Source organism: Phocoena sinus, chromosome 13 (assembly GCF_008692025.1).
Source record: "Phocoena sinus isolate mPhoSin1 chromosome 13, mPhoSin1.pri, whole genome shotgun sequence".
Classification (NCBI taxonomy): Eukaryota; Metazoa; Chordata; class Mammalia; order Artiodactyla; family Phocoenidae; genus Phocoena; species Phocoena sinus.
In genome coordinates this window covers 45,828,834-45,846,986 of record NC_045775.1, presented here as the reverse complement: position 1 = coordinate 45,846,986, position 18,153 = coordinate 45,828,834, and the positions used below count along the sequence as shown (strand labels likewise).

General features: G+C 48.1%; 1 protein-coding gene across 5 annotated transcripts in view; it reads right to left on the bottom strand.

The window, feature by feature from the left end:
• Positions 1-18,153, bottom strand: part of SPTBN1 (spectrin beta, non-erythrocytic 1) — a 199,221-nt gene that overhangs the window by 1,461 nt on the left and 179,607 nt on the right. For 3 of the 5 annotated variants that reach the window (XM_032652749.1, XM_032652750.1, XM_032652751.1), the window contains 9 exons: positions 16,319-16,563; positions 15,075-15,213; positions 14,015-14,099; positions 12,007-12,203; positions 10,777-10,889; positions 10,005-10,068; positions 5,448-5,686; positions 2,254-2,427; positions 706-748 (listed from right to left, as the gene is read on the bottom strand). In XM_032652749.1, coding sequence (XP_032508640.1) covers positions 706-748; positions 2,254-2,427; positions 5,448-5,686; positions 10,005-10,068; positions 10,777-10,889; positions 12,007-12,203; positions 14,015-14,099; positions 15,075-15,213; positions 16,319-16,563 — 1,299 coding nt within the window. Of the gene's footprint in view, positions 1-705; positions 749-2,253; positions 2,428-5,447; positions 5,687-7,759; positions 10,069-10,776; positions 10,890-12,006; positions 12,204-14,014; positions 14,100-15,074; positions 15,214-16,318; positions 16,564-18,153 lie in introns of those variants that run through there. The other 2 variants (XM_032652752.1, XM_032652753.1) reach the window with 2 other exon arrangements.

The following is an 18,153-nucleotide window of genomic DNA, read 5'->3' as shown; positions in this document are numbered from 1 at the left end:
CTGAGAGGGGAAAGCGGTTCCCAAACGAACCTCTGCTTTGTCAGGACAGTAGTGAACGTGATTGAACGCTCACCAGAATTTCGGTTTACGGTACCTGAAGGTCCTCACTCTAGTATGTGGCCCTACAAACGTGGACGAGCTGGAAAGACTGGTCTACAGTAGGGTGTCAGGTCCCACCCTAGAAGATGCTTTTTCTTTTCCTTTTTTAAACTGAAATATATTTGACGCATAACATTGTATAAATTTAACAGAAGTTGCTCTTTTCGAATTTAAAGCCCTGCATACGTGTTGTTTTCCCATCGGCTGACCCTCTCTCCTCTCAAGGAGGAGCACAGCCATGCAATGGTTGGTTAAAGGCAGTGGGGCGCAGTGGGTGCAACGGGGAGGCTCCTGACTGGGCTGCAGGATCCACACCCAGTCCTGGGACCTGCTCCCTGTGCTTCACCCACAGTTCTCCTCCGCGGACTTCAAGGGACCCTGTACTAGGTCTCCTGCCGCGGCGGGAGGGCAGTGAGATGACATTCACCGCCTCTGAGAGATACAGGAGAACTGAACACCTGCCAGCGTTCATGACCGTGGAGGCCAGAGGACAGAAGCCACCACTGGATCATTACTTATGTGAAGAACATCATAAATAAAGCTCATCGGGCCACCAAACACTTGCAAACTTCTAAGTATCGGAAAAAATGAAACTTAGAAACTTACATCGTCTTTGGCTTGGAAGAGGTACTCATTGCCGTCATTTAGTCTGTAATTCGAAGGAAGAAACTCAGTCACAATATAACTTAAGGAAGAAAAAAAAAAATCCCCCAACTCTCATGTGGGATACAAGCAGGCCGCAGGAATCACACCAGAAATGCCCATGGGAACTCTGCACACGTCGCCCACCGTGCCGGGGGCCTGCACAGGCCCAGCAGCTGCGCTCCGGGGCATCAAGAAGTCATATAATTGGGCATAGGTAAATGGGTGTTTCAATCACTGGAAGGATTCAAAAAGCTCCGAACATGTCAACACCTGGATCTGTTGTGGCAAAGACCACTGGGGATGGCTGATCACTGCTCTAAACTGAACGCAGAAGAAAGCTCTTTAAAACCCACGGGCCCTCCCGAAATTCTGCCACTGGACTTACATCCCCCACATTAACAAACACCAGGCCTTCTGAACTGACACCCAGAAAAGTTCTCCTAGACTTCTCTTCTTATACACCTCTCAGAACAAAAGAATCTGCCCTGGCCGGGCTATCGCTGTGACATGGAGAGGACACTGGCTGGGAGGGCCCCTCCTTCTCTGCTGCGTCAAGAGGAAGCTGGTGTTGCCGATGCAGAGGAGGTAAATGCCCTCTGCCGATATCCCGACGCTCTGAAGCTGCATCAAGGAAGTACAAAGTGGGCGTGCAGCCAGGGTGGGTGCCAGGCTGGCCGCGCCTGGTCTTACAGCGTGTAAAGCGTCCCAGGTCCCTGGGGCCTGCCTCCAGTGCCCGTCCAGGGCTCAAGGAATCACCCCATTTGAACTGCTCTCGTTTGTGGTCCTCGGCCTCGTCCAGCTGGCATGAGGCTCACGTGTAACTGAGGACCAAAGTTTGCTTTTCAAATCCCAAAGCAACAGATCAAGTTAGTATCAGACTAAGTATCGTCCTAACCACTAACATGTTTACTTTTCATGCTTTTAAAAGAAAAACGGGTTTTTCCTGCCCATTTCCAAGTACAAGCCGAACTTCAGAGCTTGGATCCACTCTGTTGGGAGTCGTATGTGTTGTACAGGGTAGAGACGTTTGGAACTGAATGGTTCCAGAGGCATCTGGAACATCCGCCGGGTGAGTCAGGGGAGCACAGGGCCCCTCCCGCCCCTTCCTGTTTGTCTCCACCTGGCTCCGGGATGACTCACTTGACCCATCTCCAGATAAGTCATGAGCTAAGAACAGCATCTCCTGGGTCTGGATTAGCTGCAAAGACGGGGAAACTATTTTTCTAAGCTTCCCTTAAACTGTGAAATGTGACTAGCTCACCTTGTCTCAGGAAACACTAAGTTCCAGCTTATAAAAAGGAAAGTTCCTTTTCTTCCATGTTCAGTTGTGCCGTTAACCGGCCACAGAGCCCAGAGATCCTAACCAAGACGTGTGCCTATCCAGTTTGTCACTTTGTTGGTGATTTTTTAAACAGCAGAGGAGAGGAATCAACCGATCACAGCATCTATCTAAGAGAACCAACCCCCAGAGTGAAAATAAACACACACCCACTCTCTGGCAACGCTCACCTTAGCTTGAACACGTGTTTCTTCTTTTTGTAATCAAGGGCCACTTCACAGATGGCTTCTTTCAAACTCACAGGGACCTCGCTGTGGTAGGGAATTCCGGAAGCAGCTGTCTTTGCATCTTTGTAGAAACCCATTTCTTGGTTATTTATGACACAGTAAACATTGTGCCAGGACCTGAGTAGTAAAGAAAGGAGCTTCAAGTTTCTGCTCCACACTCCCTTCAAGAACTAAGGGTCTGATTAACACGAAAATGATCCTCACACAACACGGCATGATCCCCTGTTAAAAAAGCCCTTCCTAAGGCCCGGTGCTTTTCTCTCTGGGTCAAAACTTCCCCTTATCATGTTTCTGGACTACATGATAAGGGGAGCTATTTATTAATCTGCGAAACCCAATCACTTAGCTGCCCATGATATCTAGGAGGGGGTAGTATTTGTTTTAAAGAAGCGTTGTCAAAAAAAACAAAACAGAAGCGTTGTTTCCTTGGGAGGGCAATTTCTGTCTGGACTTTGAAGGGGGCGTAGTTACCACACATTACTATCCCCACCGCCGCCACTTCTTTACCTCTCTCCCAGCTTTTGATAAAAGATGACATCAGATCTTGAGGCAGTCGGGTCACAATTCTTTAGAATGCTTATACCCCAGGGGCGTTTCCTGTTCTAGTCATGTTTTTCCAGTTGAGTATTGGCGTTTCCCTGAGGCTTGCTCACGGACATGTCTGATTGAAGACTAAGGATGGTTGATACAGTCATTACTGTCACCTTTCCCACCCTCTGTAATTTACATTTCTTTCTCTGGGCTGGTCCTGGAAGTTGACACCTTTTGGCAAAGCTTAGATTTAGGAGAAGTGTTTCAAGTCCCTGTTCAGATGATCTGTGGTTTCTCTTTGCTTCCTCTGCCTGCAGCCCTGGCAGACCATACTGTCTCGATCCCCAATGGAAAATAGTACTGAGATGAAACACATTCCTGGGGTATTTAAACTCTCTCTCTGCCACCTTTGTAAGAGTGGGAGGCTGGCAGAGAGATGCTGCAGTGCTTGAGAATCATTTGGCCCCGTTGAAATTTCCAAAGGGAGCTCTTGCCGGTGCTTAAACCCCAAATTCCTGAACACCTGAGATTGCATGAATCTAGCACAGAATATCCATTCTTGCCCCAATGTACCCCCTTCGTCTCCATCTTAATCTTTAAAACAAAACAAAAAACCCAAGCCCAGGCCAAGGGTCATTTTTACTTGAAACCAGGAGAGTGGGGGAGTAACACGAGAGATGAGGGGCAAGCTGTGTGGTGAGGCATCCTGCTCCTGGTGTGTGTTCCAATCACTGAGGACTGTGAGCCAGTGCCTTTCCTTCGCCTGGAGATGGAGCCCATCTCTTGCCACCTGGGTGAGGAGACCCTCTGCTACCCAGTGGCGAACCTTAAAGAGGGTGTCTTGGAGAGCCCAGAGGACACTCACATTTTTCGGGTGTCCATTTTAAGCATCTTTAAAATGTTTTATATATATTAAAAAAAAATGTTCTTCCCTGTCGTTGTGCCACCAGTGGCCCAGTTCCATCCATTCTGAATGGAAACACAGAGACTGCCAGTACTTTCCTTGGTCTTCCCTTCGTCTCCCTTAATGTGGGTATCCCCTTACCCGGCCTGTCCATTTCACTGTCGTGGATGGAGAACAGAGGGCACCACGCAGTCCTGAGGCAGTCCTGTGTGACTCCGTGATCAGGTTTTTGTTTCTTGTTTTTCTAACTGTCCTTCCAAACCAGCAAGTGTTTGGAAATTAGGGGGAAAGTTAAATTCTCACCAACGGTTGCTGTTACACTTGAATCAATAAAGATCTTGAGTATCAAAAAAAAAAAAAAGCCCTTCCTAAATCCTGCTAAAGATACGCAGTGGAACAAAATTCCTCTGTGGACTCCCAAGACAAGACACGTACTGCTAGTGGCAGGTTTTTTGTTTTGTTTTGTTTTGTTTTTGCGGTACGCAGGCCTCTCACTGTTGTGGCCTCTCCCGTTGCGGAGCACAGGCTCCGGACGCACAGGCTCAGCGGCCACGGCTCACGGGCCCAGCCGGTCCGCGGCATGTGCGATCTTCCCGGACCGGGGCACGAACCCGCGTCCCCTGCATCGGCAGGCAGGCTCCCAACCACTGCGCCACCAGGGAAGCCCTAGTGGCAGGTTTTCGAGGGCCACTCCTCACTCTGAGTTTGAAGAAAACCACAGTGCACTCTTTCATTACAGAAAGGTACTCTTGGCTCTGACGGGAAAGGCTTTTTTGCTGGTGTTTGGTACACGCTTGTGGTAACAGGGTACAGGCCAAGCTCCTTACTGGAAACACGCCTGTCCTTAGGCAGCTCTTCCACCTCAGCTTCATTCTGTAATGAAGTGGCCTGGCAACGTGACAGGGAGGGGGAGGCAGACCCAGGGCCACTAGCACTTACGGTACACTGGCTGAATTAGAATAAGGTAGCCTTTCCCCCCAGGGTACAGCAAACTGTCCTAATATACCGCTTTTATCAGAACAAGACACTTTACTGCCACCTGCCTGTATTAACAAATAAATCTATAATGTCCCCAATGCGGATGGCAGCTCTTAGATGGGATTCCCTTGTACAGTGTACAACCTGTACAACCGTACATGGTGGTCCCAGGCAGTTTAGTTTACTGGTTAAGCACACAGGCTGTGGAATCAGATGAGTTTTACCCTAGCTGTGCCATTTACTAGGAAGCTACACTGAGTGAGCTTTCTTAACCTCCCAGAGCCTCAGTTTCTTCATTTGTAAAATGGAGATAATACAAGTAGGGCTACTGAGAGATAATGAATATAAAGACTGATATGGAGATAAGGCAGGGGAAATGGTGAATGTCTTAAAACATCCCACAGGAGGGAAACCACAGTGAAATCATTTCACTCTAGGGAAGACTCCCCCACCTCAATCTAGCGATATTCCTTCTCAGGAGGAACTACTAAGGCCTCTTCTTGCTGTTCCCACACACACACGTAACTCTTCCTTCTCTCGGTGAATAAAAAAGCACTCTACTGCCACTTCCCAACGTCAGTCCCGAGAAGGATGTAACGCCCGGGAAGCTACAGAACAAATCAACCACATAAACACACACTCCCCTTTCGATCAAGAGTGGCCCCACCCCCAGCTCTTAATGGGCCGACTCCCCCCGGGACCGCCTCAGCCTCTGTGCTGTTACCTGCTTGAGGCCTTCTTATTGTGGGCCTCCCACTCGTGCTTCCGATTCAGGAAGCCTTCCATCTGGGCCAAAGGCGTCTCCTGGGTCCTGGCCGGCAAGGTGGCAGCACTCTGGGCCGGGAGGGCAGTCTTGGCTTTGCGCTCGGAGGTGGGAGAGGGGATGGGGCTGGACTCTTTCGAGCTTGTCCTCTGTTCTGCAGCGCCATTGACCATTTCGCTCGTGTCCACCGTTTCTGCCATCTAGGGACAGCGGAGAGGCCGTTCAGCTAACCCCGTGAGCCCCCGGGGTGACCACATACGCTCTGACTCGCACACGTGGCTGTGTATAAATGCCTGGCACAGATCGAGGCAGTACAGTAAAACCATTGCACATCCCACAAAGCCAGCTGGACACCAAGGACATTAGAAGGTGGGAATGGATTAATACCCGCCCGTTTACGGGGAAATGAGAAAAGCGAAATGCCAGGATGAGTTTTACTGCACTCTGTTCCTCTGATCAATCCATTTTCTCTAATAGAACTCAGATCATTTCCTCTTATGGTTACTTTAAAACAAAAGGACAACAGTTAACAATCACACATATTAAATATGAGAGAGTGGACGTTATACAGCAGCCACCTTACAACCAAGGACGCCACCAGAAGGGCTGGAAGTTGAAGCGAAAGGGCATTCACAAACAGATGGATAGACAACTCTATCAGAACTACACGGCATTCCCCCAAAGTCAGACAAGAAAGACCTTTGGTTTCTGAAAATGCTCTCCGGCTCTCCTCCCACCACCCCTCGACACATCGTCATAAACACATGCAGAAATTAGGACGGCAATCATGCATTTCACATCTACCATCCCCGTTAGACTTTGGAACTTAAGAGCTGGAAGGAAATGAGGCAAGTCAACGAACATCAATTTAACCACATCTGCCGAAGTTGTATCGTGAGTGGGTTGTAGTTTGTGTTAAAGGAGCTGGAAAAGCCAATCACAGTCACTCAACACCACACGGCTATTTACCCCCAAACAAAGACAGAACCAGGGCCTTCCCCATCACGTGTTGGTTGATCACGGTGCCTTGCTGCACTGAGACGAGAAAGCCCAGACAGCCAGGCTTCCAGCGGCTCTGACCCTTCAGGCTGGAGACGTCTTCGGGAGCTGTTCCTTCCCAAGCTCACTTATATTGTAACCCTCATGGCTTTTCGGCTTGGGAAATGCAGTAGGGTCTCCATTCATTATCGCTTTCAGCCTGTGTGCCATCAACTGTGTACCATGAACTGAAGCGGCCCCTGGCTTGATACACCCAGGGTGTGGGATTAGCGAGTTACTAAAGCTGGGTGTGGCTGACGCTTTAGTGGATTACAGACAACCTGCACCCTTCGTACACGGACAAACATGGAGGTGTCAACGGCACGCTCATTAGATACGTCCCCCACCTCTGCTGCCCAGAACCACGTGACAGCAAAATTAGCAGCGACAACCTCAACAGGATCAATGGGAGACTGGCCACCACCACTTGAACATCCGATACGTCAACTCTCAGGAACTGGGATGTCTCCGTTGGGCCTTATCTAAGTGGTGGGCTGGGAGTCAAGTTTATACTCTGTCTATACAACCTATTACTGTCAGCAGCGGGGTTTAAGGTCAGACTAGAGGCTATGCACTTGAAGGGTGTTTGTGATTAGAACCCTTTATCCACACAGCAACGTGGAAAAGGGATTCTTAGGGTAGAATGGCATAGGGAGGAGATGCCTGGTGATTATCCTGGCCTTGCAAGTGACGGCCTGTCGGCCAGTGCTTATAAGGAATAGGCCACTTAAATATCTCTCTTGCCTTTCCCTTTTAAAGGAGAGACAAAGGAGAAATAGTAACCAAAAAAACAAAGCCCCCGAGTCAAAAGTAAGTGAGTGGATTTTAAGGCTGACACATCTGTTCTAGTGTGAGATTTCGGGAAACTTCTGGTTGGGAGGAAGTATGAGATCGGTCTGGAAGGCCTGTGCCAGGTATGAGTCCAGGGAGACATGGGGTTAGTGTCTATAGAAACCAGGTTAAACAAAAAAAAATTAGTGCTGCAGGTGTGACTCAAAAACTGCTAGTGACAGCAGTGACCTGGATAGAGGAACGTTTACTGGAAAAAGGCTAAAATTTATCATACTTGGTCCAACTTCAAGGTAGGTGACAGCCAGGGGAAGCCCCTTCTGGGGGAAATTCTGCAGCAAAAATTTTTTTCTTTAGAGTTAGAAGGAAAGAGAAAACCCCAAACCAGTAGGCAGAGATCATTAATGTTTATGCAAATGAATCACTAACCAAGAAAACAAGGAACATAAAAGGAACAAAATGAATTTTAATGGACATGTGCTTAAGCATGCCAACAGACAACACGCCACTAGAGACAAACATCAAAAGCAAATCGTAGTGCTGTGACCAAACAGTGGGTACATGTGGATACACACCTACCCCCACCCCACGTTGCTTCTCTTTAGCGATTAGTGGCTGCGTACACCTGAGATACTTCAGTCAGGAGGTGAACGTAAATGCAACGTGACAACTAGTAGCACAAGGAACACCTGATTGGTTTTCTAAGTGCAAGAAGCAACACTATCTTCAAGTTCATTAACTTGAGTCTCTGCACCGTAACTCAGAAGAACGAAAAGAGCTTTCCTCCTTCTGATACAATCCAATTTCAATTAAAACTCTGTCTGGCAAGCTACAATTAAAAAATCTAGATAAAAATAGGCATGAGAACAAATGCCAAAAGCATCACAGCACTCCTTTCTTTCCTGTGTGCTTATGTGGCTTTGTTTTGTTTTGTTTTGTTTTTGGTCTTCTGAATACGAAAGGCATAAAATTGGGTATTAGCCCTCATGATACAAAATTTAAACATATATATATGGACACATCACATATATACATATAGATCAATGACACGTATCATTTGGAGCCAGTTAACACATGTCAGGGCTCCCTAATCACCAAAGATGAAGCAGTAGTTTCTTTTCTAAAATGAATTTTGGTGTGTTTTAAGGCAGAGACCCAATAATGGTGCATACTACCCCCAGAACGTAAGAAGCTTGGCATCTATCTATATACCCATCTACGGTCGCAAGTAGATAGATATGTACATAGAAATGAGGAAAAAACAAACAAGATGCTATATGATGTTATCCTGACAAAAGAAAAAAAAAAGACATGCATCATGAAAAGACAAATTAGACTTAACTCATGGAGAACACATATCAAAACAGGTTTTCTGATTCCACTAACATCTAAATATGGCAAATGAGCAAGTGAATGTCTCACAAGGCTTTGATGTAATATGGACTTGGTTTGGTGAATAGAATTTCTGTTAAAACATTTTCAAATCCCTGCTGGTGGTCTGATAAATGTCATCCTAAACGACTCTTTATTAGAGAGCTTCACAAAAGGTCATAGGAAAATGAAAAATGAATCAGAAGATCCATACGAGACATACTACAGAGACGCTGAAGGACTTCTGGAGCCTGGAGGCAGGCAACAGCTCCTGGGGTGGTTCCCCCAAGTGCGTCGTTCAAGTAATCAGGGTGAACCAGAATGGCTTTTGTTCCATTTGTTTGCAAAATTTAAACAGTTTGACACCCTGAAGTCATCAACTGAACGGAGAGGCGTGGAGAAGTCTGGTAGGCAGGCTTCCCCAACGGGCCGAGAAGCGCTGCCACACTTGCCACATCCCATGTTCCGGCGGTGCCGACAGTGACCCAGACAGAGGTGGTGGCAGCAGTCAGGGGGCCCCTGACTCCTGAGGCCGGCTGCATTATCTGCTGGAAGCGAGCCTACAGTTCTCGGTTCAGGACTTGGCAGAAAAAAATACAGAGAGGACCTGGTTTGTAAAAAAGTAAGCAATGATCCGAGGGTCTCAAAACTGTTCAGATTCTGCGCCTAAAGTTTAAAAAAAAAAAAAAACCTTCCCAAGTAGATTCAACCTTTTTTTTTTTTTTTTTTTTTTATCGTTTTCAATAAATGAATGTATCCTTCATGGAATGTTACACAGCTGACTCTAGGTTTTCATCTTAGTACTGGAAGTCTCCCTCCTCAATTCCTAGTAAACTACTGCAGGTTAATAACTCTGTAAAGGGGGCTACGTATAGTGCAGGACTGCACCCTGTTAGTATAGCTGGATGTGTCATACCTGTCAGATTCTAGTTTTCTTCTTCATTTTGCTGTAATCTCATTTAATTTCAATTACTCACGTAAGGCTTTCGCTGCAAAATCTTAATAAAGTAAAAAGCTCACGATAAATAAACAAAAAATACGTATGTTGCTTTCAGGCAACTGAGCATCCATCAGTTAAAAAACTCAAATAAACATGAATTAAACGCAAACAAATATGAAACCAAGGAAGGCTATGAATTAAGTAAAATTTTTAACACTGTGGGTGAAGTGGAAGCCAAAACGTCAAACCAACAGGATTTGGAAAGAGTGGTTCTTGACAAATGGTAGCGAACTTCACAGTCCAGACCACGGCTGGTCACTGGCTGTCCGTCTGCTATTAAAGTTTTTGTAGTTTTGGTAGGTTTGAGAGCGGTAACTAACCCGTGGAGATCCCTGTTCAGCCGGCAAACCATTCTGGGAAACTTGCTCTCCTTTTGAAGCATCCCTGTTGGGGAAGGGGGAGAAAGAAGACAGAGGAGAGAACAGGAGGAAAACGGGGAAGGAGGGAGGGGAGAGGGGAAGAAAAGAGGAGGAGAGAGAGAAGAAGACGGGGGAGAACACAAGTCAACTTCATTAGAGCCCTTCTCTCAGGAAAACATATGCAGCCCTCTTTCACATGACGTGATTTCTTTCTAAAAACTCTTTTAAGTGTTTCAAATTGACTCTAGATAGAAAGAGTTAAGACCACAGGCATCCTTGCCCATAAAGGTGGCATTCAGGGTTGTCATGGAGCTTGGACCCCAGCAAAATAATCAGCCTTTCAGAAATACAGAGTAATTTCTGCCCTTCGTGTCAAAGTCACCCAGAACTTTCAGAAAGCATCACCACACAGTCACTGGCCTGAAATCTGGGTAGTTCACTCCATCCATTTACTCATGTGGAAATTCTAAGTGTGTGTGTGTGTGTGTACACACACGTGTGCACAGCAGAGATGGTTGCTGTCGACATTCTACTCCCGCTGCCAACACTGCAGTGTGACTGTGGACAAGTCACTCTCCTCAGATGTTACCCCGGGGTGACCGTACGGAGTCTCAGTAGTCTTCAGAAGTGACTAACAGGAAGGGCACATCAGCACGGGCTTAGAAAGTGTGCTCCCTAAACCTCTCTTGTCACTGAAGCTGAGACTGAAGTGGGCGGGCTGCCCGTGACTCACCACTGCTGCTGGGACTCGGTCTCCTCGGAAACCTTCGAGCTCGGCTCAGGAGAAGGCGGCCGCCTCTTCCTCTCCTCTTCCTCTTGCTGTCTGCGCACTTCCAGTAGCTCCAGCTGAGGGAGAACAGGCTGATGTGGGGCAGAACCCCAAACTCTGCCTCTTTTAAGGAGAGGGCTCCAGGCAAACCCTCCCGTCTGAGTGGTCTACGCTGGATCACGCGGGACAACCAGAAGCTCTGACATCCTAAGCAAAATCTCGTTAAGGTGACAGGAACTGCAGCTACAACCCAGAACCACAGGAAACAGGGGTCTGAGTGATGAAACAGATCCATTCCACAGGATGGCAGAAGCCCTGCGAGTTGTGTGTGCCCCTGGGATATCGGGTTTAGTTTCTAAATGAACTCTGCAGCTCTCAACTTTGCTGAGGAAGAAAGCACCTGAGCATGAGGGTCCGTGCTGGACTTCTCATCAGAGGTCAGACCAACACCACTGAGTCAGAGCTGCAATCATTCCCACAGAGGCTTCTTGTGCTGCGGTAGGGAGTCAGGTTCGGCCAAACCTCAATAACACGTTAATAAAAGCCAGGAAATAGACTAACTGGAACTAAGCCATTTCATGAGCAATGTATGCGTGTACCCAAAGTATTCCGTGTTAACACACACGTGTACAGGTACATTTTAGATGCCCACGACTGTAGAAATCGGGAAGCACACCATAAAGAATCAGCTTTCCACCAGGAGTGCAAGTGTCTTGGGAGAGGAAACACCACCAGTTGAGCAAGGCCTGTTCTGAGGCCTTTACTTTGGCAGAAGAGATTATCAGGACTCGGGAGAGTTTTCAGTGGTCTAAGATGATGGAGCTACTAGTGCTTGACGGGAATTCTAATCCTGAAATCAGAAGAAAACTGTAAGGCTATGCTCCCTAGAAACCATGGCTTCTATGAGGTACAGGAAGAAAAGCAGATCAAAAGAGAAAAGCAAATCCCACTCGATCAATTCCCAGACAGGAAGTGACCACAGACCTAGGTGTGCCCAGGAAGTGGTTGAGGGGGCAGGAGCCCCGGACCATCTCCCCACATTCTGTACCAAGAGAAACACCAGCTCCAGGAAGATCCTTACTGCTTTTAAAATCAGAGCGATGACCTGAGCTCCCTAGCCTAGGAGGTGAGCAGGAAGGAGAGGCTGCCCACGGGAACCATGGCAGAGCACCCCGGCTCCCAGGGCCCACTTACTGTTGTCAGCCTTTCCAGGGCGGAGAACCTCTCGTCCCAGGTCGCTGCAGACTTTTCAAAAGCCTCGTGGCGCTTGATGAGCTTCTCCACCTCGTCCACGCTCTGGCCTATTTCTCGGCTGGACAGGTAGGGCTCCTGTCCGAGCAGCCAGGCCTCGGCCACACTGGCGTCCCTTGAGAACTGATGGACCTCCAAGACTGCACAGGGAGCCAAGAGTGAGTGTGGGGGCAGGGTGACTCGGGAGCTCAGGGAGGTGCTGCCCTCTGCTGGCAGCTGCCGGCACAACCAGCTTACAGTCTAGTCTAGATCTGAGCTGTGCCCTTAAACGTCATGTGAGCCGCACGTGTACAGCTGTAACCTTCCCAGCAGCCACATTCAAAACAGGTGAAGTTGATTTCAAATGCATAATTTAGACAACCTGATATAGCTGTTATTTCAACACGTAATCAGTATAAAAATTAACTGAGTTGTGTTACATCTTTTTTTTCTTCTGTCTTTGAAACCCGACACGTATTTTATACTTGGAGCACATCTTAATTTCGACCAGCCGTGTTGCAAGTTCCGAAGAGCCTCATGTGGGCCGTGGCTACTATACGGCCATGCAGGGCCAGGAGGTATGCTCTGCTCACTCAGCCCTACTTCAGTGAGGTAAGCCCCAGAGCCCTGAAGAATTCACAATTTACATATAACCAGATTACTCTGAGGGGACAGCCATTCACCAATCACCCTTTCTGGGGTGGAAGTGCCATGTTTTACTTTGGGGGGTTGAGAGGCAGGGAAGGATCTGGAAGCAGTAGGGAAAGTAGGGACAGTATGGGCTAAGGCTCCTGCTTTATTCATTCTGTTCCTCCACACGTGAGGAAACGCAGCATGACCTCCACCCACTGCAGCTGTGAGAAGGCAGGCCAGACCTCAGCTCTGCCTGCGCTGTGGCTGGCATTTTCATTATACCTTAAGCAGCAGAGGTTGGGGTCATTCAGGTAAGACGACGACTACGGGCAGCACTGGTGTCACCCTGGTGGCCTCCAACACGGCACAAGGAGATGCCCCCACTGCCCGAGAAACTTGTCACCTCATCAGGAATGCCCAGCATGCAACCTGGTGCCTAGCTCACAGTGGAGTGTAATCTGGGTTTTGCTGAACTGAACTGAACTGAACCTGCCCTGGGGGCTGGCAAAATTTACAGACCAAACCCTCATCCAAAGAATGATCAAAAGTGGGATTTCTTTTTCAAAAGAATTGAGATGCCTCCGCTAGGTCTCTTATACACCGTTCAGAAAAGGCCCCTTGGATTCTGCTTCTAGAAAGCACTCCTGGTGCCTGAGAATAAGGTTATAATAAAATATAAGGACAGAGCCCAGAGAGCCCCGAACACAGAATGGCAAAGTACGGTAAATAATGCTTCAGTTGGGCTACCCCTGCAGTTCATACCAATCATAAATGCTCTTCCTGATACTGTATATTATGGACTCTGTGTTAGCTCACATATTCCTTTATAAAATGAGATTAAAAATAGGATCTACCTCAGAGGGTTATTGTGGGAAGTCAATAAAGAAAAACATATAAAACACTTAGAATAATGCCCGGTTCACTGCAAAATCTTTATCGTTGTAAGCTTTCGTAAGACCTAACAAGCCAACTTTCCACCTTCTTGACTCCACAGTAACAATTCTCCTTAAAGATAACTGGCGGAGAAGGGGCTCCTGTCTGCACTCTCCCAGAGGGATGCCACATCCTGTCGTCCCCATACTGTTCCTACACACTCAGACCCCACTCACAACACAGAGGCCAATCATGAGATGAAAGATAATGAATATGTCACAGGGAACTACTTAAAAATACTTATTAGCATGAAATGGTGAAACAGGATATTAAAAAAGCAGCATTCAGAAAGACTCCAAAAATCATTAAGAGATAACATCATATCAAGTCAATTAAAGCAGGTAAATAAACTGGCTTGCTTTCAGTGGGGACCCAAAAAGAACAAAGAGATGAGGTACATCCTTACTCAGTCTTAACCATTCCCATCGGTCTTCCCACTTGTCAATCATTTCTTTCCTCTTTTCCGTCAACTGCAGTAACTTCTCCTTGATCTGTGAGAAAAGAGGACCCCAAGGACATCTTAATAGAGTAGATCACATCCTCCTAGTCTGACCCTTGACGGGCCGCATTGCGGTACGTGGGCCTCTCACTGTTGTGGCCTCTCCCGCCGCAGAGCACAAGTTGCGGACATGCAGGCCCCAGCGCCCACGGCCCACGGGCCCAGCCGCTCCGCAGCATGTGGGACCCTCCCGGACCGGGGCACGAACCCGTGTCCGCTGCATCGGCAGGCGGACTCTCAACCGCTGCGCCACCAGGGAAGCCCAAGAAAAACACTTTTTATGTAGAGACCACCACTAAGGCAGGAAAGATCTAAGGACTGCTCAGTTTATCCGCGTACTGGGAGAGGAGAGAAAAGCATGGCGACGTTCCTTCCAGAAGGGGCTGGGAGGAAGGCCGGGCTCCACCCAAAGCTGCTCTGTCGTGAGGAGGCCAACAATGCACTGAGCCCCCTCCAGACTCCGGGGCTCCCTGTGGCGAACACACTCAAGTTAAGAGCGGGGGCCGGCGAGAGGGGCAAAGCCCTGAGCTCTCGGAGGCCTCACACTGATAACCACTCCCCTCTGTGTCACCAGCATCGCAACTCGACTTAGCAACCATCTACTAAAGAGCAAACAGATCTAGGGCACAGGTGACAAGAGAAGGGGTGACACCTTCTAGAACTGATGGAGGAGGTGAGAAAGGATGAACCCTTGACCAGAGGCCCTCAAAAATTGTCTTTGGTGCCATGGATTGATTGGCTCTATACCTGTCTTATTCTACACATACAGGGAAGAAGCAAGGAGTTCTGAAACACAGGTAAGTGTGTGCGTACGTGTGTGTGAACGTAAGCATAGATTTCTCTGTGTGTGTGTCTATATATGCTCCCCCCCACACACACACACACACGCTCACAAGAGTGAGTCACTTTACATCTGAACACCAGCAGCACTCACCACAGGGGCCCCAAAGCGTAAGCGGCATCCTACCTCCTCTGATGCGTAGTGCTTCCTCGCCAGCAGCGATTTCCCAAGTTCAATGCAGGTCGTGAAACTGTCATTACGAGCATCGATTTCTGCTTTGATACCTTGATGATTATTCATTAATAGTTCAACAGAGGACACATCCCTAAAATTACACAAATAATACTTCCTTTAGGAGACCAAGCTTTTCAAACAAATGTGTAGGTTTCAAAACACGTAATTAATTTGAAGGAAACTGGCGGCACAGTATCCGGTTCACAGTCTGAGCGCAGGCTGGGTCACTGAGCTGCAGCGCAACGATGGTGTAACTCAGGCACAGCTTCACAACCTAACACTGAGAATAAGGCTACTTTTATTTTTGTGTGTGCGCTGAAACAATTTTTCTAGGTGGAGACCAGAAAAACCACTGGATCTCTGTTCAACCTTTTACTCTGAAATGCACCTCAGACTCTTCAAGAAGGTACAGAGGCAGTCACAGGTGTCCCCAGTTGTACCCCAGTGAGTTAGCTGCTGAAGGTTCAGGACATGTGTGTTTTAAAGAGCAGCAAATACTGTCTCCTTATTTAGACATGAAGACACACAGAGCAGGAACCAGCCAAGCAATCAGCGACTGGCAGAGCCGTGAGAACGTCTCATCCATCAAAACCGACTGACTGGAGAGTCCTGACCTAAGGAAACACAACTGCTTCATGTATGTAACAACCGTATTTCTTCTTTTGGAGCACAGCCCATCTCTCGGGTACGGTGAGGGCTGGAGCCGGCAGGGGTGAACAGGAGGCTGTCTATGTGCCTGCTTGTACACCCACGAGCTCCTCTTCACCGCTCTGCATGAAACGTGGCCAAAGAGAAGACACAGAACAAATACTAAATACGAATCCCGAGACACCATTAAAGCAGATGCTGAGTGTAAGAGGCACCTTCGGTAATATGTCTGAAAAGGGATAGAGTGGGTTTTGATCTGACAGACATAGAAAAAGAACTCAGAAAAGCCATCTCATTCCAGCAGTGAGGTAGAGCTAGTCCGGTCCCAGGCATGCGGCTGCTTTGAGGCACAAGGCCCACAGATGAGAGCACGAGGGCCTGGGTGAGCGTGGACCCAGGGGGGCAGGGTCGGGGAGAAATGGGGAGGGCCCCTCGTTCCCTGACAACCGTGTGCAGGAGACAAGTGGCTCCCCGCAAAGCCCCTCCCCGCCCCCTCTCCAGCCTCGAAGCTTTGGGGTAGGGCCCAGCCGGGAGGCCGGCAGCATTACCGTGGCTTCTCCTGGGCTTCGATCTGCCGGATGACATCCTCCATCCACAGCATGAGGTCGCGCACCATGCTGAAGAAGCGGAACTTGTCCCCCGTGTCCACCAGCCGCACCCTGCGGCCCTCGCAGGCGTCCAGCAGGGCCTTCCAGGCTTCCAGGACCTCGTTCTCCCGCTTCTGGATGTCCTCGGCCTTGTCGCCCGCATAGGCGGCCTGGAGGCGGGCTGCATCCTCCTGCAGCTGTCTCACCTGTGAAGCCGCCAGGAGACGAGACGGGTCGGAGCTGGGCCTCTGCGCCACCACCCGGCCTCCCACTCCCCCTCTGCGCACCATTCTGCCTTCGCGCTGATGGGAGCCCTGGTCGGGAAAGGTCCCCGGAGGTGGCCCAGGACATGAAGACGGCACAGGAACACACGGTGTGCACCCAGACACAGTAAAGGATAAACACCTAATCTGCTCCTGCATGGTACCGACGGTGTTTTTTTAAAATCAGGAATGAGAAACTGCCATCAAGAACTCATTTGGAAACACCTTTTCCATTGGCTATGTGATGTTGCTGCTGAAAACAATGTACGCATCACCTGTAAGAGCTCCCACAACGGCACAGTCCAACGCGAAAAACAAAAAAGCAGCATTTAGCGCAGCTGAAAATGCTGATGCCCAAGAAGGGAAAATCTTAACCAGCCAAAAACTTCAATAAAAACTCTGGAGAGCAAGAAATGCCAGTGAGCCTTATGACAATATGCTACATGGAGATACTGTAATTTGTCATCTCCTAGTTGGCAAAAATTCAAGCTTGATGATGTATATATGTCAGTGAGCTGATTCACTGCTGATGGGACAAAAGGTTACAGCTCCTGCAGAAGGCGCAGGCAGTACCCACCAAACTTATACATGCATGTGCCTTTTGATTTCATAATTCCACTTTGGGGAATTTATCCTACATATACGCTTGCACTTTTAGGAAATGAAATACACATAAGGTTATTTATTGCACCAATGTCTGTAAATGCAAAAGACTGAAAATAAAGTATCTGTTCGTCCATGAGGGACTGGTTAAATTACAATGGCACATTCATACAGGAGGCGCCCATGCAGTCATGAAAAAGAATGCGGAAGGGCTCTGTGTACTCATATGAGAAGTACTCCAAGATGACGGCTATGTAGAGAAGGCAAAGCACAGAGAGTGTACATAATGTCAATACTTTCTGTGTAAAAGGGGGAAAAATAAACAAGAAAAGGCTTTCACCCTTTTGTTGGCGGCGAGGGTGGTGGTGGAGGGCAGATACACCTTTACAAGAGAAACTAATAACCGTGGCTTATTTTGTAATCAAAAATTTCCATCTCTTTTGTTTTATATAAAGTACGTACTAGTAATGCCATACTCATGCACAACATCTAATTTAAAACATACGTGTATGGGGAGTACACACTCAATCTTCATTTACTGATCAAAGTCTGAAGACAGCAGACATCCTGAATGATAGCAGCCTTCAGATGTCCGTGAGGGGAGTTATGTGGAGAAACATCACGGGGGGCGGGGGGTGGGGGGAGGGATGGACACTGGGGCTTGTGGGGAGGTGTACCGACCCCGATCACTCAAAAGGCTCTAGGTGGTGGTAGGTAAGGAAAACAGATTTCTGCAAGAGATGCAAAGAAGAATCAATGGGGTTTGGTTTCCCTGGTGATTTGATTTCCGTATCCTAAGAGACTTTTGGAAACATTCTTTAAATACGGCTCAGGTATCAACTCAAATCACAATAAGCAAGTTCCTCGGAAATTATTTGAAAAGCTTATCTCCTATATGACTAACCAAATCTCTCCAAACAAGTTAAAAAA